Source organism: Xylocopa sonorina, chromosome 5 (genome assembly GCF_050948175.1).
Source record: "Xylocopa sonorina isolate GNS202 chromosome 5, iyXylSono1_principal, whole genome shotgun sequence".
Classification (NCBI taxonomy): domain Eukaryota; kingdom Metazoa; phylum Arthropoda; class Insecta; order Hymenoptera; family Apidae; genus Xylocopa; species Xylocopa sonorina.
This window is the reverse complement of record NC_135197.1, coordinates 7016091-7043289: the sequence shown is the minus strand read 5'-3', so window position 1 is coordinate 7043289 and position 27199 is coordinate 7016091. Positions and strand designations below refer to the sequence as shown.

The window sequence follows — 27199 nt, the reverse complement described above, 5'->3', positions numbered from 1 at the left end:
TTCGAAATCGCCACTGAACCATTTCTCTGTCTCTGATTTATGCTACGTATTTTCCATTGAACTTCTCTCACGATTTCCATGCAGTTTCACAGTATTACTTTATTCTCGCATGACTCTCGCACAAGGTATTCCATCTCGATTCGCTTACTCTTTATTCATTAAATCAACAAACGAAAGAGTAATTGTGTTAACATCAATGGCAACGAAAAGTATCGACGTACGCCTACATTTTCTGAGGAGGCGCTTTTTCATCGGGCTCTGTGCTTCAATGGAATAATGCTACATTTTGTAGAGATATCAAAAGTACGACACGGTTAAATAAATATCAATCTAACTGAGAAGCATAGTATCATATAATATACAGAATGGTATATCCAGTGCTAGATAATATAAACTTTAATACACGCGACTCTAATTAAATATATAATAATGTACGAACATCAAATGAAGTACAGTCGTGCACCAATACCGTTTTCACCTACCGTTCATTATTAAAACGCAAGAAGTCGAAATAGAATAGAATCATCCCCCTATATCGCATTCCAATAATACTCTCTTTCATTCATCGTTGAATCGGAAGCGAACTCGCGAGCAGTCTGCCGAAAAAAAAGCGTCGCCCATTATTTGGCCGGCTTTCCGATCGATTAGATCCGGCCTGGCGCATGCATCGATGGATGGTCTTCCCTGTCGTCGGTTTAACACGCGATTAAAAATCGTTACCGGGCACGTGAATTGATTTGCATAACGCGACACCCCGATTCGGTTACGTCCCGGCATAAATTCACAGAGCCGTACGAAATTATGTAAATAAATTCACGAAATTCCATTCCACGGGGGTTGCGTCTCGAGCCGTCCTCCACCCTTTTCCCAAGAACTATTCCAACCCCCTTTCTCGCCCTTTTTTATCCTCCACTCTCTCACTTGCCCTTTGTATCTGTCCGCCAGTATCACTCTTAACACCACTGTCTTCTCTCTATCTGTGTCACGTTTCTCGTCCGTATCTCTCTATGTCTCTGTCACAATTCTTCGCCTCTTCTATAAATCTCGCCTCTCGCGGCAAAATGTATACATGTGTCGGAACCACAATTACATGTTGCTAATGTTTCTTTTCAGAATCGAGTTATGTAAATTCTGCAACATACATATCGGCCGTTAAAACGTCACTGTTAATATACTCGGTGTGAGTATACACCAGCTTGGTGTGAGTATCACCGTTTTGTGATTTCATTTTATTTTGTTTCTTTTTCTCTTTCTCTCTCTTTCTCTCTCTCTCTCTCTCTCTCTCTCTCTTTCTCTTCTTCTTCTTCTTCTTGTCTCGCACACACAAGTGAATACGTGCGTATGTATGTAACGACGACCACGTGCGTATGACAAGTTCTTGCGCTTCGAGAACGCTTTTCACGATCGATGTTCAAGCTGACGATCTTCCGAGGCTTCAACAGGGTGCTTCTCAACACTGTCGTTCGTTATCTCGGTTGCATTCTACTCGTTGCGAGAGCGAATCGATCCGGGGTTGGAACTTTCTTTTCCTTTCCTTCTCTCAGTCCGCGGGAATCAATGGAAAGGGCCTTTAGATTACGTTCGATGGCACACAAGGGCTGCAGAAAAGTGTACCGACACGCGAGCATCTCTCCGATAAAACGGTCTTTGATCAAGTTTCTCATTTCATTTCTACAGTGACCACTTTTTACAGTCACGTGCGCGGAAGTAATGCTGTCTTGGATCTTAACGCGGTAGCGGTGGTTCCCATTGGCCATTTCTCGTGCAGAAACGAAGTAGAACGCGTTTCATTCTCGAAACAAGTAGAATGCGTTTTCCGAACTCGATCGATTATCCTAAAGACATTCTGTACGTGTTCTTAACACGTTTAGTGTTTCACATCGTTCTCGGTTTGTTATTAACCGTTTGCGTTCTTGAATCGTAAAAGTTGAATCGCATCACACACGTTGCAAAGTAGAACCGAGGCTGAACGTGTTAAGGACAGAAATTGAGTATTGTAAATAGATTTTATCGTACTATCCGAGAGTATCGAACTGAAGTATTCAACAACACTAGGTGCTATCCTCTGATTACCTCCTTCTCGAATCTGCTTTTGTACAGCTTTACAAACTAATATCGATATCTACAAAGAAAGTGCCTATTTTATATCTATCTATACACGTTTGAAAGGAACTACGTAAGAGCTTATGTACATTACACACGTATTGTTTAACGTTAAGTTATCCTTATCGTGGCACGAAAGAATTTTTTGAATAACCAGTATTATAATATAATTTAACAGAGAATACCTTTTTTGATACATCCGAATTCCCTGTGCACTGTCACCAAAAATAACTTAGTCGGGAGAGTAACGATAAGATACGTAAAACGTCTCGCTTTTCTATTTCCTCGTCGTCGTCTCTCGCTTATTCTGTCAACAAGCTCTTCCGTCTATCGTTACGTTCCATCTGGAAACATTTTCATCCGAATCAATCGCGGAACATGCACACGGGATTCCCGCGGAAACGCTTCACAGAAATTGTTGCTTATCGTTTACGGGTGCTTGTGCGCTGTGCCGCTGATTGTCGAGATATCGGCTACGGAAATGCACGTCGACGTAACGCGAAAATACACCGTTCTCGTCCACAGAGTCCCGCCGTTTTATTCATGCGGATATTAATGCCCCCGGAAAGACTTTAAATATCGTCGATGGAACGTTTCCAGCGGCGAGGACGCGCGAAACGTTCGCTGGGCACTCGACAAATTTCCACGTCCGGGATATTCTGCGGGCCGCTGAAAAAAGGGGTGATTCAGAAATTTGCAAGCTTCGAGCGTTCAGTGAGCTAATCGTAAGTGAAATCGATTTGTTTCTACCGCTCGTAGACCGTTTTCGAAAACAACCACCAGCTTTTACGCGACTTTAAACATTTTTATTTAATCGACTATTTATCGATTACTCAGGAACAAACTATTGTTCGAATTATTATGGATAATGAATTTTTCTCTCAAATTTGGCGAACATTTAGAGCTCACAAATTTCTTTAGCACCTTTTCTTTAACGATCTGATATCTACTGCTTCTAATCTATGTGTTCATTGCTCATTACTGTCACTCAACTCGCAAGAATGTTTCTCACGTGTGTGCGTCTTTGTAAGAGAACTTGAATCTAAAAGTACACGTATGATAACAGAGTACGTTGTATTATGCACATCGAAGGTATCGTCCATTTAAATCGATCGAGGAAGACGAGAGCTTAACAGGCTAAACTACGATCGATTCGATCCGAAACTCGTGCAAAGCTCGTCTGTACGTTTTCCGTTTTAAAGCACCAAGCGAATGGACAAGCCGTTTGTTTTAAGTATGCGTGTAACGTGCCAAGAGCTTTTCGAGTTACTGATGCGATTTCTTTTTCAGCTACTTCCATCGACATTGCCAAAAAATCGCTCCGCTTGCGACCACGTGTTGTCGGTAAGCAATCGAGTGTTTCAGTTCCACGTTGCTTGTTTCGTTCGAGTGGAGTCGTTGAAACGCGTGTACGCGCTGAAACTTTCCTTTTTTTTTCCAATTACAATGCGTTTATTAGACTTTCGAGCGTTTTTTTGTAAATTTCTCGCCTCTAAGTATCGCACGCGAGCATACGAGGACGAAGCATCAAGCTCGAAATTTTTTTTAATGTGTAAAAGATAAAAAATAATTCGATATCGTACACTTCGCTGAGACATAAGAAATTTGCTGACGAAACTCTTATTAAAGGTCACGATTTAAAAAAAATGAAATTTTTACCGTACCACCCGAAGGAAAGAAAATAGCTCGACACAAGTTTCAAGCATTGTCCGCAATACACGCGCAACAGTTTCGCAGGAAACGTAGAGTTCGTTCATTAACGCGGGGCCAAAAAGTAGACGTTAACGCTAACAACTCTCATACTCTCTAAGCGCGACCTATTTCGATGCTACTTTTCATTTTTCGACAATTTACAGCGTATACACATATATACATACATATGCATATATATACACACATATATATATACAAAAAGCTTTTCGATAATTGTAACCGTTTAACAATCGAAGCTATTAAAAGGCACATCCATTTCCATTTTTGTATCAAAAGAAAAAGCGAAAAAAAAAGAAATATATTAATAGCGATAAATCAAACGTTCAATTAAACCGATACGAACGAACTCAAAGATCGATCTCGATTCCAATCGCACCTCTAATCGTTGTACAATAAGAATTCATCCCGATCGTCGTCGACCTTCCGATTTTCGGTGCTTGTGTGATCGCTGCTGTGCTTTGCATCGCTGCACGCGCAAAAACAGCTGAGCCAAATGATACCAGTTTCGTGTCGGTGGTCGGAAGGATCGGCCAAGAGGTCTGCAATCTCCGTATTTTTCCTCAGATCGCGCTGTCGAGGTAGGAGAGGCGATCGACGCTAGGAACACGACGCCTGCGCCGCGATCGTGGACGAACGATCGTCGATCGCGACTTCCGTCAGCGGTGGTCGTCGCCACGTAGAACGTGAACGCGTTGGCGAACGCGTGTCGCGGATGGCACGGCCGCGATGCACGGCTGCAGCTCGAGTGCACGCGGTCACGCGAACGTTCGAGCTCCGCTGAAAGTTCTCGCGGATGTTCGCCGTGCAAATTCCTGGTACCCGCGCTGGAGCGGAACGCCGTTTTTCACGGAGGGGTAGGAATTGTACGGAGCTGCGCCGAAACGGGCTCGTACCAACGAGCGGCGTGAATTATACTCGAATGGCTGTATGTAACTCTGATGTATCAATGCATGTAATAAAGGAATTGTACAGAGACACACGTGTGTGACCGTCAGTTTGTACCGATCAATCTGTTGTTTACTTTGTTGCCACGTAGTTGGCTCGATTTTATTTATTTTCCTGTGGTCCAGCGTCTAGTATCGAATAATGTTGCAAGGTGACGAATTGATTCTTTCGCATTGGCTACGAGGAGTAAATTATTTTTAAGGGTGATTTCGCCAAAGTATTCTTTGATTGGGGGTTAATCGTTTAATGTTACTTTAAATGGCAGAGATTGTATAGGCGTCCAGAGGTGTAGTAAGTATCTGTTAGGTAAGGGTAGGTAAAACTTTTAATTATTGCATACGTATGTGTGTATTATTTACGATTACAGGAGTTGAACAAGTTCGCTGTAATCTCGACGACACTTATGGATATTACTATAACTGCACTACTTTGTACAGCTGTTTACTCTTTCTACTGCACTCGTTCAAAGTTTCAAGGAAACTTTTCTATCTCTTCTCTCTGGTGTTTTATTTTGAAAACTAGAGTATTCGTGAATCCGACTGCAACGTGCAGAGGCTACAAAGGGTATTCGTACGTAGCCCACATTTCCCAATGAGGCGTTTCTGTCTGGGTATTATATTTCATTTTTATCACAGCAAATTTAATATATTTGGGCTTCGTTAGTCTCCGCAGAAACAAATACAACGACGTGCTAATATTATTTGTAGCCACAGTATTCGATTTTGATTAATCAGCATGCAAATGCTAAAGAATAGTCAATGGTGTTATTATTACTAAGTTGCATGAATTATTAAATAAAATCTAACGACTTTTATTCGACGAACTTTCCTTTTTCATTTTTATCGTAGCGAAGATATTCGATGTGGTAATTTTCTAATGCGTCCACCGGGTATATCGATCGAGGACGGACGTTGCCGTCGATTCTTCGAGTTGGAAGTAAAAATCGGCTGTTTCCACACCGATAGGGGTGTGTACGCGTTCTGCCCGAGCTGATATGACAGAAAAGGGAGACGTCCATTGTTCCGTCTTTTGTCCGCGAGATTTCGCGAACCTTTTGTCCCGCGAATTGCCCCTTATTGTCTCCCGGAAACGGGAAGAGGCGGGGCCATTTACGCCCTTATCGATATCGATTTAATACCTGCCAGCCCATTACGCGTATAATAATTGCGCTCAACCGATTTAACATATTCAACGGGATATTGCACGAAAAATAAGTCGCTGGGAGTAAAGGTCGTTTTCCTGAAAGTAAATGCACTCACTCACGTCCACGTATAAGTCGTAGTAACAATCATAGATGTGTATGCGTATTCGGTTGTGGATTAATTCGAACGGAAATGAAGGATTTTTTAGAGTAATTTTTCTAATAAATAATTACCTTACGTATGAAGGACTACTGCATATAATTTTCAGAAATTTCTATATCGCCACTGCTACTCGGATAATTTTTTTCTTTCTAGATAGCGCCACCTTTGACACGTCATCCAATTCATCAATAAGCTCAGGACAGAGTATACGAACTTTCACACAGACTATCGTCCTCATCAATCACGCTCGATGCTTCGAAAGGACAGCCCAAGTTACTTCAATATCACTCACTATAATAGAGAGTGAGAATAATTATGAAACAGATTCCAACAGCCATCCAATTTTTCCCAAGATTACCCAACGGCAATGTAATATGATCAAAAACAAATTACGGTCCCTGAAGCTTCTATTATCCCTAATTTCCATGTTCTCTTACCACCCTCTTATCCTTTTATCCCTCCGTTAACATCCCTCGACTTACAAATTATATATGTATTCTTTTGATACGCGTATTTTACATTATTTTATTTTATTACAAAAATTCTTAACTTTTATGCTTAACCGTTTTCCCTTTGAAACAAGTCAATCCTAGCGGAACATCTTATCTCCTAGTCGTCCAACTGTATCACCGTGATTTCCATATACATATATCCTCTATTATATCCTATATTCTGAATTTCCTTCGAGAACACCCGGGGACACATCTGTGTCACCTGGCTTCGCCTCCAACAACTGATAAGTCGTGGTTGTCCTAATTCGATTCGACCACTGACACTCCGCTCGAAGAGCGTCGTTCAAACTTGTACGAGTTGATTCCTCCGCTTGCTTTTCGCAAAATTAAAAGGTCACAGAGTCCCATCCTTAATATCTTTCGGGGACTGGAAAACAATATTTCACACCACCCACGTTTTTCTCTATTCTGAGTACGACCCGCGATTCCTTTCGGAAGCGATTCGTACGCGGGTTGAATAAAACAGGCGGCAACGTCTCGATCCGAGTCTCGACGCGTCGGTACCTGCCCCGGTAATTCCCGCCGGTAGCGGAAGTGAGAGACACGGAATACGGGAACGTGGAATTAAAACGGGACGCGCAGCTAAGTTTATTTTTAGCGAACGCCACGGGCGTTTTCGACGAAATTGCCGATCCGCACTTTCACCGATACGCGATTAAATATTGAAAGTCGCTCGAGTGGGAACGGAAAATGGCGTTAGAGGGCGGAAAGGGTCTTTGCTTCGCGGAGTATCATCCGGGGCGAGCAGGAAAAACGAGGAACTGAATTACTTATTCGCGAGAGATGTTTCGAAGAGAGAGAGAGAGAGAGAGAGAGAGAGAGAGAGAGAGAGAGAGATTCGTCGCTCGAGATCCGTCTGTTTGGATTTTGTTAAAGCAGATACCGAGGCACTCGCGATCGATCTGCGAGAGCATATTACGCGCGTTTTAATCCCTTTAGCCGAGCGATTACGATCGTTCGCGGATTGAACGATGCTTCTATTGCCACGCGGATATATATTTCGCTCGTGTATTCGGCTACGATGGAAATCGATGGCCCGTCGTCGTTCGTATGCATTTTCTAACGCGTTACGAACAGAACGGGTTAATTAGGTTCCCGCATATATATATATATATATGATAAATTGAATTGGAGCGAATGCCCCGGCTAATTGATTCTGTCGTAACGAGGGTAGCAGGGTTTTAGGTAGCGGTAAGGAAGTTTCAATTCGACGGGGAGTATCGTCGTTCGCGGTGCCTGCGTGGTCATTACAATTAACAGTAATTAGGGTACAATTTGCTTTAATGCACCTCTCCACGTCGGATTGCAAATCAACTTGTATCCTGCTAACACACCGGTTCCGGGAACAATTGACGCTAATTAAAAAAATCAGGCTTTATCCATTCCCCTGGCGTTACAACCATTAAGAGTCGGTCGAAATATTTTATACACGGTACACTTTATTCATGAAATGTAAATCCTGTATTGCGAGATCTTGATCATCCCCATCCGCTACGTAAACGATCTTGTTTGCCCATAAACCAACTCGAAATCGAGGATCCCCAAATATCCATTAACGCTCTCCGCATGCAAGAATCCCTTCTGCGTGCTCGCTCTAGAGCAACCTCCAAGTTAAACATTTCCATTCCGAAACGGAGATCAATACTCGCCGCGTAAAACTTCTCGCCGTTGAAACACGAATCGATACCCAGGCCGCTCTCGAAACTTTAATCCGCCATTGGTATCGTTTCGAACGGGCGCGGGAAATGGTCCTGGTAATGGGGAGGACGCCCCCGTTTTCGTTCGCAGCTCCCAAGGTGGGCAAACGCGGGCATAATAATCCGTACGGGAGCTAACAGCACCCGGGGTAGATAATTTGCCGAATATTCGGCATCGCATTAAATCCCAGAAGCGTGGAGGGGAGCACTGGCGAAATTAATAACGCCTGGGCCAAGCGTCGCGCGTCCAACGCGAAGCTTTTAGTCGGCTAAATTTATTGCGATCACGTTAACCGTGGGCATTGCTCGACCAAGCGAAAGCGTCAACGCTAACAAGCACGTACGAGCAAATTCTAAGCAAGCAGTTATCGTACCGATAATAGTTTCACGGGGCAGCTTCCTGTTGCTTAACTTTACTTTTTACTGTTGTTTTACTTGCAGAACACGTCCACGATGTTTATAAATAGTAAGGAATAAATGCGTGAACGCAAGCGCCTCTCTTCTGCATAGCCTGAAATGCCTGAAATCGCACAGCGATGTGGATCTGGGTTGCAGGGGCACACCGTGGCGAGCTTTTCTTAAATTCGCCCCCGTCACGCGAGCTTTCATGCCCTCGATGGCCGTGCGTGCGAGCACGACCAAGGGCAAGGACAATCACCTTCAGCCACTTGGATCGAGTTTCCGTCGTTTCTGAGTACGTGTCCGCTGAACCCCATGCCGTTTGGGAACCTATTAGCGAGAGCCCGTAGGGATGGAGGCTTTGTGTTTCCCTTTTTTTGGGGGGGTTGGATATCGTACTGGAGAGGGTTTTTGGGATTACGACCGAGGGCCACTCGGTTTTAGTACGGTTCGCTGTTTCGGATGATACGTGTCGGTTGCTGTCGCTCGCTTTTTTTTTCTAAATTCACAGGCGTTTTCATGGGTTCATCAACAGAGAATGTAGGACGCGGAGGAAACTATGTTGTTATCAAACACAGTTCAGTATCGAACGTAGGGTGGGCGTTGTTACATCGCTTCTATACAAGAAGCACTATGAGGGCGCTAATGAAGGGAAAACCACGATATCGTGTGATGTTCATAATCGTTTAATTATCCTGTTAATTATTTATCAACAGCTCTGACAAATCTGTTGGCACAAGCGGAGGTGTTATCATAGTTAATTGATATTCTTTCATTCTTCAAAAAAATTCCAATAATACCAGTGTTTCTGATGCATGCGTCCTTTTATGAATACTATACACATGTATGTATTCTCACGAGATTCTATTAAATTAAGCGACCGTAGTTCTTGGAGTTCCGTTGAAAATCCAATAGATTAAGATAAGCCGGATAGATGGAAGGCGAGAGCCTGGGGCTAATGTACCAGGCCACTCGCTTGTTTCATGGTTTTCGTGTGAAATTGAACGGAGAATTTATAGCTCTATCCCCGTGCATTATCGTTATTCGTTGCACTTGAAAATTCATAGGTTTTCACTAAGCATTCAAGGTGGCTGGGCATCTTTCTCAGGGGCTGCGACCTTGTTTAAGGTCGCGGTACGGGTGTGGCAATCCCGAGATACCCTAGCCTCATGTCTCGAGGGCTGTTAACCTCTCGACCATGATCTTTAGTGATCCTCGGTCTCAATCGTCTCCTGTAGGACCCACGTTACACGTCCCTAACGACTGGAGCGTAAAATCGAATCTAAACACACTTCGATATCACTGTCGAGCTTAACTTCAATCGAGTGACCGATTCGTTCAATTAAATTCGCTTCTAATTCCAACGTAATCCCGCTTTCACAAGTGGTACAAAAATATCTCATTTTATCTTGATTTCTAATTAACCGATCACGGCTATTTGTCGAAACGAAAGCGTTCGATCCTTCGACGAACAGAAGTTCGTTGACTCGACGAGGGTTTCATTTCGCGGATGAATCCTGGCGTTCAGGCGTGGCCGTTAAACGCTACTGCGACCTTTTCAGGATAGCGGCGAGGGTTCTAGACAGTTAACAGGACGAAGGGTGGTCGTGGTGAGGAACAGAGGGAGAATGAGTCGGAGAGGACAAATGCACGATCCTCTTTCGCCTCGCGTCGCGCCTTGTATCCTCGATGGGATTGAAGTTATGATTACGAGCGCCTAGCTGCCAAAGGATATAAATTTTAAAGTCGATTCTCGTGGCACACATTGGATCTGCGACGAAGCACGCATTTAATAAGGCCTCCAGCGGACGAGCCGAGGGCGAGATTCAAGGATTCGGATATTTCTCGCGACTAGACGAACGCGTTGGATAAGAACGATAATATTTCGTCTTCGTAGAAATCAATGTAGAAACAATCAGCTAACGTGTACACTTCTGTACGTAAGACACCAGGGGCTGGCTAATTTGAAATTGTCGCAATAATTGAGAAGCGACGTTCGTGGCGTCCCAGAATCGAGGAACACCCTCTCATTAGCCATTACTCGGCGCGGAGTGTTTCTAGAATGGAGTTCCTTTCGAGAACTATCGTAAGCAGTCGGTCAGTGTGCATTACTTTGGATCAATATCGCGGTGACACCACCGTCAGGCTTGTCGATGGAATAATGTTGACACATAACCGGAACGTGAACAGAAGCGCGCGGGAACGTTTTCGCGATCGATCACTGCGGGCCACGGGAACGATTCGTTCCGGCCGCGGTGGGCAAATCGAAACCGCCGCTTTAATTACTCTCGCTGGTGTCTTGTTGCATGCGCAGCAACGTTTTCATCGCACGATATTGTCGAAAAAAAAAGGGAGAGGAGGCAGGAAGGAAAAAAAAAGAATAGCGAGAGGAAGGAAAAAAGTAGCAAGTGGCAGAAGCAATCGATAGCTGGTAGCCGCGATAAAGCACCAACCGCCGACCGTCTCCATATTCCGCGGCAAATGGAAATTCTCTGCCGGCGCAGAAATCGATATTTAATAGGCGCTGCTGCAAATTGAAGCGAATCAGTCGTAATCGCGATCTAATCGCGTTTAATATCTATAACATTGTTCCCAACGTTATCGTTAATTCGAGTATGTTATTCCAACCGCGAGTATTTAGCTGATCTTGTTATGGGGTTGGGGGTGAAATGGCCTTACCTTGAGGGAAAAGGTATTTTTGGTTCAATCTTATTCTATACAGAAGTGTATGAACAAATTATTCTTAATATACTCATTTATATTCTTTTAAGTACCTTGATAATCAGTAGCATAAATTTCTCGAGAACTTTGTATTTCTATGGTACATATAATACTCAGTGTTGAGCGTTACTATGATTTTTAGAATCCACAGCAGAGGCTCGCGTTGAAATTATAATTTGGATTCCGACACGTTTCATTTAATTTAATATTTCGGAAAAAAATTGAAATTAACAGGACGACTGTTTCAATGCCTCGCCGAAATTGCTTCCGCACTCCGTCGCTAATGGAATTTCTGCTCAACCGGATCGATTATTAACCATTAATAGGTCGTGCTGAATTACCAGAGGTGCAATCGAGTAGCGGAATGTTCATCTTCTTGTGTCTTCGCTCGTCATTGTACCCTTCCCGCTTAATAATTTTAATAACACGGACAAATTAATTGCACGGTGGTTGGAAAAACCATTTACGCGCGTATCGCGAAACATTGACTGAAATCGGAAGGATTCGTGTTCCTCTGTAGCATTGAAATTTATGAAAATCGCAGGGAAGTCCTTGCTAACGAGTATTTGCATGATTTAATAAAAAATGTCGAGGGAATCGACGAAATTATGGTCCTGCTTATCGATTCAATGCTGTAAGCACAGTCTGATCATAAAGTGCCGTGACTACTGGTCATCCACGAGTGACCTAATACTACTTGTTTCAAGCGATTTCTTCTAAATTATCGGACCACATAAATGTTACCAGCATGGCTGGTACATTATATCTCGATTACACGATTGCTGCGCCAGCTGCATTTAAACATGCAGCTTTGTACATAGTAGTACACAGCAGTAGACAACGCTTGGTGTTCCCATTTTTAAAAAATAGAAAATTCACGATTAAAACGATCCAACGTTTGTACAATATAATAATAATTAATTGCAGCGTCCAGTCACAATATTCGTAGCAATTCATAATTTACAATGATTCGCTATCTCTTATTGTCCCAAAGTTACTAAGTACTCGTTAAATTGAATTGACACAGCAGTTGTCGCTAGATAAATCGACAAATTCAATGAAGGCACTCTGAACCGTAGGAACAGCGACGAATAAATAACTTAAAAATTCCTACGTAGACTGCAACGAGGACTGGCACGCAACTCGCAGCGTTGTCTGACCATTATCAGGCCGTAACTACTGCGCGAGCTTCGTTGCTTCGTCTGATACGATCGGTCCGCTGCCGTTGACAATGGCCCGGCCTGCATTCGCTGTTCTTTTCACAGCCGCATCGATGTAGGTCATGGTAACATCATATTCAGGATTTTTTTTACAGCGCCATCAGTGAATTGCTACCAGGCTTCCAGTCTTATCGCAGCTTTCCTTCCCGCGCACACCCTTTCTGCCTCTCGAAACATTCTATTTCTTCATCTTTTACTCCTTAGTTTTTTCCAGCCCTCCTATTACGTTCCTCTGTCCTTTCTACATTCATTCTGATTCTTTTATACCATATCCTCTTCCCTGGCACGTTCCTGTATTCGAAATTTCCTCTTCATCTCTATCTCTATTCTTATTTCTCTTTTATTTCACATTTTCGTCGTTTTCCTTTATCCTGTATATCATATTTCCATTTCTTGGCATTCTGTTATACGCTATACTCCATTCACTCCTCGGTATCACTTTTACATTTATTTTTCTTTGCTCCCGCACTCTCTATTTTTACCTTTTGTTCTCCTCCGTTTGTTACTCTTCCTACTTTGACCTTTGGATCGTGTCTTCGGCTGTTTCAATGCTTCCTACGCTACCCCTTTTTGTCATTCCGTATTTCACTGGTTTCTGATCTCCGTCACATTCTTTTGTCTCAGTCTCATCATCTTTCTCTTGGTCTCTTCTTGGTTTTCAAACAATTCTTTTCTCTTTTTAAATATTTTTTAATTGACACGTACTTGCATCCATATTACTGTTCGTGTATTACAGTAAACCCTTTGGAATGAAGATCTGGCGAAATGAAAAACTTTGATCCAACGATTCTTTGGTCGATACTCGATCGATTTGAAAATGTCTCGCTATATTCCATAGCCAACTAAAAGTCGTTCGAAACGTCGTTATGCGGCACACGACTATATCCTAGAACATCGATTCGAAGGGGTCCTCGTCGCAACAGCCTACTCAACCCTATTTTTCGCTCGGCGCGGAAGCGGCTGAACCGACCCGCAAAATTCGGGCTGGCGGATTTTTCAGCTCACGAATTGAGAATCGACGATGCCGCTGAATGGGCTGGCGACTTGAGGAAATAGACGGGAGTTAATTCCGTCCACGAGCCTCGTCTTCGTTGGCATTGTAAGTCGGTTGGATCATCGGCGAGATCGGGGCGCAGAAAATTATTCGCGTCCCGTGGACCCATTGTTCGCAGGGATTGATCCCTTTGAAGTATGTGCCGAGAGTCTAACGTATTGTTCGTCCGGGTCTTTTATGAGACACGTCTGTCCGCGGTGTCGAGGATTGTTCGCGTTTCGTACGAGCATTGTTCTGGGATATTAACGTTCTCCAAATCGGAACGTGGATGTCGGAAAGTCGTGTCTGTTCCTTGGACGCAGCCTGCACTTTTACTTTAAAATATTTCTCCTCGTCGATAAGAAAAAATCTTAGCTCACTGCAGTCTCTACCAGAGTCGCGATGCGAACAATATTAATTTCCCGCATCGTCCATTACGCGTTGCTTCAAATTATCAGCATTCCGTTACCAACAGAATAACCTAGTTACCAGCCGAAAATAACTTTATAAATTAATAAAGTTTCGCGTGGAGGGGGTCGAGTACGCGGTATCGCATCGGGAATTTGTAAAATTTCCGCCGTAGGGAATTTCGAGCGATACGCGGATCCACTAGAGAATGATCGATATGTTACACAATTTCTCAATTTGCCTTCACCGGATCGTCAGAATTAATCCAAGGCACTTTTTCTCTGTTTCAGTGATCACTCGATAAGCAATCGCGTGGATCGACGAGGTCACCCGACGCACTGCGAGTGCGGCGAAGTGACCAGGCCCTTATGACGACGCGAGGAAACGGCCGAGAGTGCCCTGGCCACGTCGCAGTCCGACTTTTAGGCCTAGCGTCCACTCACCCCTACGCGCCCCGTCCTCGGCCGTTTTAACCAACCCCTACCAAACTCCTCTTCTCATCCATCCAACTCATCGCACCTTGTACGTTCGCACACCAGACCGTTCTCTTCCGCCTGGCACTAAACTGGCTCACGTGCACACACCACCTACACACGTAATAACGCACATGTACAAACCGACACGTGCAGCACCGTGCAAGGAGCGGAGGAACTCGACAGGTATAGAGAAAGGAAACGATCCTTCGAGCGACGAAAGCATTTCTTTTACGATCTCACCCCCGTACCGTTTCCCTGTCGAACGAAAGACACTGTCAACCGCGTGGCTCTCGCGGAAATTGGATACGAGCTAGGTTTAGGGAAGACGCGCTGACAAAAACGTGCCCTCGATTAAAAACGGAATTGTTTTTTTCGTTCGTATTGTCGCACGACACTCTTTGTTGGTATACTTTTGTGAGTAATGAGAGGATTTTACTCGTAGTTTCGAGGGGAGGTTTTAAGATGTAGATTAATAGAAAATTCATAGCGCGAATAAGAGCAATTTTGTTGAGGGGTGGTTAAGATAGAGTGGCAGGATAGAGTTCATCGGTTGCATCTCAGGAACAATAAACAGGTAACTCTAAACTAGCCCTAAAGTGTCTTACGTAACTTTTACCGTCGGGGAGTGTTCCTCCTTTCCTTTAGATTTGAACTCATGGGGGGGGGGGGGGGGGATCATGGAAAGTTCAAGCAGAGCGAAAGAGGATTATATAGATCTGAATTTTTCGATACCACTGAAATTAATTTAATAGTTGTACAGCTTCCCATTCGAGTTTGTACAGATTACTCCACTCCAACTCATATTTTTACTACACATTTCTAATCCTCTAGATTATCCTACGATTAAGGCGATGATGGAAGTACTTTGCAATTTGAGTTTGAGCGAGAGGACGATTAGAATTATACCTCGTAATATTTTCGTAAACCGATCTGCAGAAGTTTTTCGTTTCACTATCTCAGCTCTACTTTACAGACGAAACATCAAAAATCCATATCGACTTTCATCAAGTGACAAAAGTATTTAATCAGTATACTTCTCTTCGATAAAATTGTTATAATTAACGAAGTTGGTATGAGATGTCCTTTCATAAAGTACCATTTAATGAACAAATGCGGAGTGGATGGAAGGATTATGTCACGTGTTGTAAAATTCAGGTAGATTTAAATTCAATTCAATTGGAAATTCCATGGTTCGAGCATAATCCCTTCATCCTATAAATCCCACGCTGTTTCCCCCTTTTTACATAATTTTCTCTCGCTGCCTCGAATGGACAGTGATACAGGTGCATAACACTCGCAACGACGCAATCACGATAATCCCTGTGACCGAATATATCCTAACGATTGCCTCATTTCCAACGTAATGTTTCATTATTCGATTACAAGTGTAACTGTTGAAAGAATTTTTGAGAAAGTTTCTCTCTGAAAGTGTTTATCCGCAGTTGTACTACTGTCGTTCCGAAACTTTCCGATACCTCAAATATCCGAGCGTTTCCCTCGTCCTTCCTCTTTGAAAGTAGAGCTAAAAAGACAATAAAGAAACGCACAGAAATTTCTGCACGTCACTGTACCCACCCGCTGACCACCACCTCTTATGGAAAAGTTTCAAAATATATCGTTGCCCGGAACGGGAGCAAATTTTCCATAAATATCGGAAGTTTCTCACGGACGAGTAGTCTCGAGTGGCATTTTACAACCGCCCCGATGCGTGGCCTTTGTCGCGGAGACGCCGTGGACGCGTTGTTGCTGCACGGATCAATGCTGGGACGAAACGATCCAGGCAGCAATTACGTTTGATGTCTCAAAATGGACCGCGGATGTCCCGCGGTAATTGAGTGCCGTTCTTTCGCGACATTACGAGGCCAGGGTATTTCGCGAGGAAAATGTAAACGACAATGGTAACGGCTGAACTTCGTCGAGGTACGTCGTTCCGTAGCTCGATTTGAGTAGCTGTTTTTTTTTTTTTTTTATTCACGACGAATTGTATCGGTTGGCGAAACGCATCTTCTTCGAAAGTTAAGACCAAGTTCGATCTGGTTTCCTATAGTCAATTTTTTTTTATTAATAGACGTACCTTGGTCCTTTTCTTTTCTTTTAAAGAAGAAAATGAGAGTTAATTTCTTTGCTGAATACTAGAATCTAATATCATTAAATTTTTGTAAATATTTGCTCGCGTTAAAAAGAATAACGTGATTATTGTTAATCGTGTTAATTTGTTATTAGTTTACTGATCGTTAAGCAATAATCAGGTCGTGATTATTTCATAGGCTAAATGGTACGAAATGAAATGCTTCGTTAATCACCAGATGAAATCTGACGGCACATATGATGTACGATTATTGGATTATTTATTGAATGAACGCGACGACAATGACTTTAATTTAATTTCCCGTTGTCGACGGTAACGATGATCGTTTCGAGAGAAAACTCGTAATTTTTCGTAACAGATGTGGGCCATGGAAAAATGCGTATCAGAACAATCGACGGATCGTTTCCTTGTAAGGAATACAAGTAAAATAAAATTGACAGGAGAAAATTGTCCTGAAACTATTAAGTTAGACGTTAGGTCAGATAACGTAAAATGGCGATAGTTAAAATGCATAACTGCCCGGGTAGTCGGACGAAAGATGAACGATCGAGGAGTCGATTGAATATAATCGTAAGATTTATTTTTTATTAGGTTGTAAGAGGCTGTTAGAGAATCGTGGACGATCTAACTTGAAGTACCATTTTTCCCGGCGAACTTTCATCCCTCGTGGAAACTTTTTTATACTCACCACGAATTTCAACGAAATATCGAAAGCTGTTCACAAAATTTCATATACATGGAAATCAGAATTGTGCCTACGAAATTGAAAGCAGCGATACGGCAAAGAACTTGGCAACTTTTTATAGATCTAATAAAACGAAATTATGTTTGTTATTTAGTTCGCGAAATTTCAATTCCTGAAATATTCACTGCTGACCACAGCCAGGTTAAGAACGCTGTCTAGCACTCGCAGTTATCGAGACGACGAGGGTGCACGAGTGCTGGTCGTGGAAAAAAAAGTTCCATCCCTTCCGTTCCAACCTTTTAGGGATCATTTGCATATTACCAGGTGGTTCACGGCTGTGTGCGTGTGGACGCTTGCCAACAGTGAGGGGAATCTGGGAAACTCGCGGTTCTGTTCGAGATTGTTGATACCGCAAATCTCGATGACGAGGTAAAAAAGAACGATTCGTAGTGGCTGTATTGGCGATGGTCAGGCGAAACTACTTCAACAGTGTAAGAATGTTTTATCGCGATGCAGTTACAGCGTTGAACAATTGATAAAATATTTGTAGCCAGCTTGTTTGGGTTAGATCTTTTTTATAATGAAATAAGTGTGAAGATTTATTCATATCTTAAAACTAGCGCAAAGTTGATTTTGTTATCTTCATTCATTTTACAATAGCATATTTTAGTTACGAATTCCTGGTAAATGAAAAATGATTTTTTAAATAATAGACGCGCGGTAGTAGCATGCCAATCCAAACAGTGAGACATAAGTTTTAATAATTGAAATTCCCCCGGCTTGAAAACATTTGAATATTCCATGCGCAAGGGTTGTCGTTTCCGGGGCAGAGGATTTTCCACGAATGCCGCTCGTCCGTTCCCTCCGCGTGTCCAGGAATACGTAAATAAGCCGTGCTTTTCGTGCAGAAATTCGTGGAGAGCGCGGATTAACGCGGGGACGCGAAGTGTCCAGGCATTCGCGATCAGGCTACGGTCATTTCGAGCTGGCAGCACGGCGAGAGTCGACGCGAAGCTGAAATTTCAACAGAAGCGTATCGCGCGAGGCCAGACGTGCCCTGTCTTCCGTGAAGTTTCCAGCTGAAGCGGGCCGAGGGAAACTTGGCTGTTGCTTGCGAGGGTGCTTCGGTTTCGAGAGGTCTCAACTTCGCTAATCCGACACTGTGCACGAAGATAAAGATAACTAGCGATTCATCGAACTTCCTAACGATGTAGAGCGTGGGACAAGAAGCGTTTGGTAAACTGTTTTTCGGGTTAAACGATTAGAGTGAACGACTCGCGTAAAGTCGTCTAACAATTTCTGTATCGTTATGAACTTGATGTGTGAAGAGGTCGATCGAAATTGTAATTTTCATTTTTTAGAATGTTACTCGCTACGCACAATTCTGATTCCATTGAAGAAACGAACGAAATGAACAGCCGCGAGAAATAGCCGACAGAACGGAGGAGGGTGAGTGGCGCCGTGAACTCGTTTCACCTCGAAAAGTGTACGTCGATCGCGGGGTTAAGACGGTGGATACCTCCTGAAGGGCAGAGCGAGAGAAATGGGACAAAAGTTAATCGATCGTCCCGAGCGTAGGCCTCCCGATAGCCAATTTATTTTCCTGCCACTGGGAGGTCGTTATTCCGGGGAAATGCAAAAATGAGAAAACGGAGGCGCGCCGTGACGAGTAAGTCGCGAAACGAACGGTAAGGAGGCGTCGTCCTCGATATCTTTGAGTATCGGAGCGGAACAATGAGCGGAAAAGAAGAGAATCGAGGGAGAGAGAACAGAAATTGTTTCCAGCGAGTTCTCTCCTCTTCTGGGATATTTAAGTTCATTTATTTAGGACACGAAACGATCTTCTCGTCCGAAAATCGCACGAGTCTGAAACAAATCTTTTCGACATCGACTAGGAGACTGCTCGACTCGTTGTATTTGTCTTTGGACCCGTAAATGATAGAGTAACGCTTGAGTCCTCGTTGAATTTCATAATTTCAGATCGATACGAGTTAAGCTCGAAGTGTCTGTGGTATTTAACGACTTTTAAGTCATATTATCCGATATTAGAATGATAAAGTCCAACGAAAACTGATAAACTATAAAATTGTAATGGCCAAGGAAGGAGGAACGTTGCTATTACGCTCGCGGGTAGATTTATGAATAAGAAAGAGGGGCAAGAAGATAATTTCGCCAGACGATCATTACTTTAAGTACGCCATTACGAGGCATGCAGTCGCGTGTAAAGTTTGTTGCGCGGCTAGCAGGATATAATTGTTACTGTTAGAGGCATTATACAACATTAACGAATTACACGTGGCACGCGACAGTATATTAAGCTGGGGCCACCGTTTCGCGAAATCACGACGAAACTGGTGTGATCTTACATTGGCCGGGAACAGCCAGGAAGCGTATCGATTAATCGTGGAAATCTATGAGGACCTCGAGTTCATGAATCATGCCACGTCTCGAGTGAAATATTTCAGGCTCGTTTCGACTAATTCGACGAAATTGCAGTGGCAATTGCGAACCGGTGTATGCTTTCCATTATGACACCCAACTGTGACTGGGAACTTTGAGCTGCCAGCCTTCAAAGGATTTTTGCGAGCTATGCTAATCAGATGGTAAAAAATATGCAAACTTTGATTGATAACGTTGCATATCATAATGCAGCTAGATTCTAAATGTATTTTAAATGAGTCGTTCGTTATACAGGATGAAATATTGAGCCTCGAGAGCGTTCGAGTTCAGTGCTGAACGTCCATTCGTAAATAGTAACAACGTAGAACGGTCCTTCGTGTTCTCCTCTATATCCCTCCATTCTTTCTCTTCCTTCCTCCCACTGACATTTATGCCTGTAAGGTTCGCGAGCTCGCGTGATTCTTTCTGTTCAACGGCCAGGTTTTTGGAGCCAGTGAAATTCGTGGTGGCATGCGAATAATTTGTATAGCCGCGGACACATGCGAGCGTGTAATTCGAAACGAAGGTCTCTCTCGAAACCTCTGCTCGGTCTATTCGTAATCGGGAAAAGGTTCCGCGATGACGTAGCCGGTTTTATCCTATTTTCGCGCGGCTCTCGCGTTGCGCGTCCCTCCTGTTCTCTTCGAAACAGGCGTCAGCGTCAGGATGAATCATCGGTTCTCACGACTGATTAAAATCATCATTTACCTTTTGTTCAGCCTGGTCACGCCACTAATTAATTTTACGCTAGTTTTCTAATCACTTGTCGCGTGAAAGTGTATGGAAAACGAGTATAATCAGCCACAGGATTTAGATTACTCGCTTCGAATAACCGCAGAGCGACAAAGCACGGATATTACGCGAGCATGCAAGAGAACGATATTAATTTTTCTCCTGTTCCTCGTGGAACTCATTTAGAAATTATGTTCGTTCCACCGCTGGGGTAAATATTATATGTTTCGCGGTGACAATTCGTACCAATTAACGTTATGAAATCTGATTTTCACTTTATGAATTTACGATCGTTTAATTACAATCGCAGGCTCGTTCAGTTTACTAGTTACCCAATCAATGGCGGTTAATTAGCGCACGCAGTATCGTTTATCAGGCCGGTAACTGCGTTACTTTCGCTCCAACTATATTAATCAGGTTTTTGGTTCGATTATCCGCACGACGTTCGTGAACGACGCAGATTGCTTTTAATTGAACAATACGCTCGTTACATTACGAGATGTTATTAGCGGTTCGTTTTGAATGAGAGCCAACGGAAACAGCGTTCTATCAGAGCAGCAGGATTTCCGTTCAAAATGCGGGGTTGGAGGTTCGCCGTTAAACTGACCTTTCGTCGCAACATCGAGCTCGCAGGAATTGATGAGACGTTCGCGTTGGAATTTTCTAATATCCAGAAAAAGCTCTGGTAAATGATTGCTCGAACAGACGACTTACGTCGGCGAGTAGCAGTTTAACGGGCGTGAGACGGAATTAATTCCGTGTCCCTCGCATTCTTCACCGTCGAAACGTAATGCCAAAAATCAATCTTGTTGCATGGCGTAACCGGGCAAACATCCGGCCAAGCGGTTCGGTAACATATTTTTCACCCGGCCCTGCAATCAGCCCCGCGGAATCTGTTTTGCATGAGATACATGAATCAAATCTCGATCGCGTTGTTTTCTTTTAATTAAACGTGTTTGCCGTCGCTATAGCGAAAAGAATTCGCCTCGCGTGCGCCTCGCGTGAGTCGACCAACGGAAATATTTCGATACGTTTCTCGTTCTACGGAACGCTAGAGCATCGATTTTGTTATTAGTTATACGAATACCACGGACACTTCGAATGAAATGTGTAGGAGATGGTTCTCGAGTAAATATAAAAATGTATGCTTCCTCGATAAAATTCGGTATCCACGAGGAGCACCGAAATGTACTTTACTCGATAAAAATGTCATATTTGCATTTCCCTGGTGGACACAATAATTTTCAAAGGAGCTGGGAAGGTAACGCGCGTAAAAATACTGTAACTAAAATTTGTCCTCGCTTATCGAAAAATTCATGGTTATCTTCCCTGACGTTCGCTCGAAGCTTCTTTCGAAGTGCTTACGCAGTAATACTTTCGGATGATACCGGTTCCGTTGTGCGAATTTTATTTCAACGATCTCGCATCAAGCAATTCTAATTTCGACAGTCGCGTCAGGATGAAACGCTGTTACGACCATTCAGAGCTTTCGTAGCCAGAGAATATCGCTTCGACGATTAGCATTCCGTTCAGGGTGCTCGGTTTCGCGAGATGAGCATCCTCGAATCTCATATTGAATTAACCGTTCCTTTCCCTCGAGATGAACTCGTAGACACTCAAACTAGCTTAAGAGTAACGTAGATAAATACTAGACACTAAGATTTTCGGGGGCAGACATCGTTTCTCCACGATCGATCAACAATAAAAATCGATCGCTCTGACAAGTAGACGCGAACGAAGACAAAAATCGTGAATGAACGACGTTTGCCTCCTGTGTTAATTAATTATACATATATATGGGCACTGCCAGGCTTGCAACTCTAAATCAAAAGGACAAACCGGCATGGCCAATCAAAAGAAACAGATGAAAATCGAGCTGCCTGATCGTCGACGATTTTACTATTAAAAAAAGGAAAGCAAAAGAAGGGAAAGAATGTTAAGAATCGAGAGGCAATTTCGAAGCTAGGAGACATGTTTGCCGACGATTTCCCAGCGATACAGTGTAAACGCCGGAGGAGAGCTCTGACCAAGCTTCATCGAAGACCACTTCACGCGAGATAAAGTAGAGAGAGGAATACAAATTGGTCACGAGCTTAACATACCAAAAGTCGATGCAGCATGAGAAAGAACACAGAAGCTCTTAGGGATAATTAAAACGTTAAATAAACGAAGAGATTCTAGAGATATTTAACCGGTTAACGAGCCGAAGTTTCGTTAACAATTTTGTACGCTATCCCCTGACAGCTACTCTAAGAGACGCCCTCGTTGGGTGTGTTATTATAATTAGAGGAACAGTTCTTTTTAACTAAAGCGTTTTCTCTCGATCACGATTGGAGAAGGACATCTTTGCATCGATACGATCCTCTTCTCAATTCTTGGAGCCAATTTCATTTAATAGACACGTGGATTCATTTCGTGCATTGGCAGAGATGAGTCATCATGAAATACACTATGTTGTTTATATTCGAGAGATTCAACAGTGACAATTGTACGTTCAATATGATAATATACCAGAGGTATTGATAATAGATAGTGCGCGAACGCGAGCAATGATTTTTGGTGGTGCTGATCTTATTAACGCGAATGCATATAATCCCAGTGAGATAGGATGGCAGCGAGTAGAGCCACTTGTAATCAGACGGATGAGCCACACGTTCATGTTACCGAAATGAGCGGAATCAGAATCAGTGGTCGCGTTTGTAGCTCGATACTTGACCTACAAATGGCTGAGAATTGCGGTGGAACGAGCAGGAAGACGCAAGAAATTAATATTCCATGTATACACTATGATTTCGCGGATTATTTCAACGTTTATCGTCGCAATAAGTTGGTAACTACGACGATCGTTATAATCACTTGCGTCGATTTAATTCGCCAAGGATGTTCTTCATCGTCGATCGAGACGGTCGATAGAAAAGTAAAGAAGAATACGAGCGTGGGAGTTTAAGAAGGAGTTGTACCCGTAAACTACTTACAGTAGCTACGTTTTAAAGTAATCGACACACGATCATGCTCGCATGATGAACACACACATACGATTCTCTACAGACACACGCCATTGTAAATTAGGCAGAGCTGTAGCCTAGCAGAGGCAGAAGAAGATACGATAAAACGTAAAAAAAAAACAAAAAGAAAAAAAAATATATGAAAAATCCGAGTTCGAAGTTCGCTTGAGTGGAATTTACGATACACGCGACACGATATGTTAACAGTCGAGAGTTAAGAGTATTCTATAGCCGCCCGATGTTGGCATTTAGCTGGTCTAAACCGCAGAGGGTTCGTTTCTACTAATTATATACATATACATACATGATATCTGTTGAGTTTTATCGATTGTGAAAGAGACAATTTATTCCGTGCGACGCGATCGACAGGATAATCGATCGTCGCGAATCGATATTTCTACACGAGACGTTTGTAAGAGAGAGAGCGCGAGAGAGAGAGAGAGATTGAGTGGGAGAGAGAGAGAGAGAGAGAGAGAGAGAATGCGTGTGTGTGTATACGAGGGAGGTGTGCATATGGGGAGCGAAATCTGGAATCGATCGAGCTCTCGCTGGCGCAGAACGGATCTGAATATCCATGAAAGTCAAATCACCAGAAGCTGGGATTGAAATTAAGTGATGGACGTCGATAGAGGGAAAGAGGGATGGCCAGATGTAGGAACTCGGTTCCCTCCGCGTTTGTCGAACAGGTGCGACACCCTTTTAATTCCTGATTTATCGCATCGCGGATAGCGTCTGTCTCTACGCCGTTCTGACTCGTAAGCTTCCCCTTTCGTGATATGCCGTTTCAGATTCCGATGGAATCGAGAGTACAGAGCTTTCTTTCATTTGTCGCGTCGACGCGCGGATGACAGGGGTAGTATTAAGAATTCTTTTACCCTGTACTATAGATCGCTAAGGGGACACTACGATCTCCCATGACGACGGAAGGATCAAATTTTCATTCGAATGGACGTTTATTTGTACGTATGCTTAGAGGATATTCGAGAATAGCTGACAATAACTGATACCTCTTCTCCACTAGAAAAATACACATGTACATATTAAATACCCGAGACACCGACGAAGGTGAAGATTAATTAAAGTATAAGCAGGTACTGTAATATTAATTTTATATTAATTAGAAGCAAATAAAATACCTACAAGCAAACGAACCATTGTTATACGGAAACGTGGCTCGAACGATAGAGCGACCCCGACTCGGTTCGACGTATGAGGCCCTCCATTCGAGATCTCGAAAGGTACGCGTATGCGCGCCGCGGTGCATCGTTCCATCCTCGAGAGCAATCTCTGTTCCCGCGCTGTCTTATTTCGAGCGCTGCTCCACCGTCCTGACCTTAATTGTAAAGTAACCCAGATTATACAGACGCCGAGAGGGAAACGGAGGGCGAGGGTGTGCTAGACAGCTAGGCGGACGAACAATCTCAGAAACGATACGACCGAGCAGCTTTGTCATTAAGGTACCCGGATCACTGCGCCTTGTTGCGGCTTTTCTAATTTTCCCGGCTATTTTACCGTCGCCTGTCTCCGTCTCCTCGTCAGGCCTGCTCGTTCTTTCAACCCCACCATTTTCTATAGAAAAGATCGTCTTGCTCTGACCATTGTCCTTCGAGAACTTTTTGGGTCTCACTGATTGGGTACGCTCTCGACTTTGAACAATGGATATCTCCAATTTTTTTAGTTTCCAAATAGATGGAAACTAGGCTCGAACAAATTAAACGCACCAACCAATAGAGTTTTTATACGCGAGAGAAGGAGGGCGGATAATGCTCATTACGCGCGTTCTTATTAAGGTTCAGTTGGCTGCTTATTAATCCCATTCTTCATAGCGACTTGCACAGGATGATAATTGGAAAAGCCAGCGGAGTGTACGAGTAAAAAAGTTATACGAAAAGCGTACGTTTAATCAATTTTTCATCGAGTTTCATCGCCGCGCAACCGGGTCCCTCGTAAAATCAATTAAGAGACCAAAAGCCGGAGCATTGGAAAGCACTCCCGGAAAATATTCCCTTCGAGTATGTAACGTAATCAAAGCGAATCCCCTTAAAAATGTATACCCAGCGTGCAACCGATTTCATCCCCCTCTGACGCTTTACACCTGTACAAATCAGAATCTTCCAATTCGAACGGGACGAGCAGACTTTAGAATTAAAAAGACGCATCGAAACTTCTTACATACTCTTCCAATTATTTATAAAAGACAACGACAGACATATACGGCACCAAACTCATTTCTTATTATTCTTCGAATGATTTTTAACGGAATGATCGTCCTCGCAGTCCCAAAGTTGAACTTACCACCCCCGTTTCGTTCAACCTTCCGCCACGTCACCTCAGCAGACACCCTTCAGAGCGTGGAATCTTAGGGTAAACGCGACACGCGAGATCGGCATAAAATATTCCTACGTTCGCATTCGCGTCGGTGGTATATCGTTTTCCGGCCGCAGGCCCGTGCGTTTGTACGTGGGGGTTGATCGCGTTGGGGGTGCGCTCGTGCAACGCGGTTAGATGGCTCAATAACGAGCATTGTGCGATTCCCGTGACCCGCGTCGCATCGATCACAAAGCGCCTCGAACGTTATCACTCGACCCGCGGATGTTTATGTGAACGCATATTTTTACTGAAAGCAGATGAGGCGCGTGAGAGACAGCGATAGAAATTTGTTTTGTCATTAGCGAGAGCTAAGGAAATATATTTTTTTCCTGTTTTTTTCTCCAGTTTACACAGTTCGCATAATGAATATGTATATCTTAAACGGTGCTTGGCTTCGTGCAAACCCGATGGCTCAGAGACAGTCACGCGGAGTCGACTTGTCCTGCTTGCATAAACATCCGTGAAATAGTTATCGATTTTTGCTTTCTAATATCGGGTGCTGTTGGTGAAAGTGTCGCGAATAGCCTGGCTATACAGCGAGAGTTCTTGGGAATTGTTCCTGAGTCACGAATCTGCCCGATTACCATCGGTGATTCCGCGATAGGATCGAAAGAGGTAAGAATTTGCCATTGTAGAAAGAAAAGTTTCTCCGAAGATTACGCTATCGTGGAACAAATTCTCGTGATACATACTATGTTTTTTTTTTCAATTGGTGTATACGAAATGGTTGGTCACGAACGCTGTGGCTTTCCTCCCTCTATTTTAATTCTCGAAAAATGTATCGTCATCAAATAAAATAAACACAAAGCGCTCTTTCATTGAATTTTCCCCGTTCAAATCGACAATTCTACTTACAGCGAGCCAATATTTTCACGATGTGAATCGCGATAAAGGCAGAGGAAGGGACGTCGTGGAAAATTCGTGAAAATTTAATGCTCTGGAGAAGAGGTATTCGCAATTATGAAATTACGCGTGTTTTCCATGCTGTTACTGGTTGCACTGGCGCAAAGGGTTTGAAATATTTCGAGGGCCCGAAGTCCTTTTGTAACACGGCCCGCTTATCCGCTGCACAGGACTCCGCAGGAAACAAAGGCTGAATATGTTTTAGAGCGTGTTATTTTATCTCGCGCGGCCGGGCATTTCGACGACTCGACAAAAGCGTTGTGTTCATGGAAATATTTCGACGATACAATGGCACGGATTTACATTTGAAAAAAATAAAGGAAGATCCGTGAAACAGCGTATGCGTTGTGAATGCAGCTTGCACGGTGTAACAAAAAAAGAAAAAGAAGAAAAGAGGAAGAAAAAGGGGAAGAAACCTCTCTTGGATGGATTTATGCATCTTCAA

General features: G+C 43.3%; 1 protein-coding gene across 3 annotated transcripts in view; it reads left to right on the top strand.

Annotated features, from left to right (window-relative positions):
- Teh1 (tipE homolog 1 phospholipid transfer protein) overlaps nucleotides 1–14733 on the top strand; it is a 40406-nt gene extending 25673 nt beyond the window's left edge. The window contains exons 3-4 of one of the 3 annotated variants that reach the window (XM_076895084.1): nucleotides 1114–1201; nucleotides 14346–14402. In XM_076895084.1, the coding sequence (XP_076751199.1) occupies nucleotides 1114–1156 (43 nt within the window). In that variant the 3' untranslated portion in view covers nucleotides 1157–1201; nucleotides 14346–14402. Of the gene's footprint in view, nucleotides 1–1113; nucleotides 1202–3393; nucleotides 3514–14345 lie in introns of those variants that run through there. The other 2 variants (XM_076895083.1, XM_076895082.1) reach the window with 2 other exon arrangements.
- Nucleotides 14734–27199: the final 12466 nt, after the last annotated feature.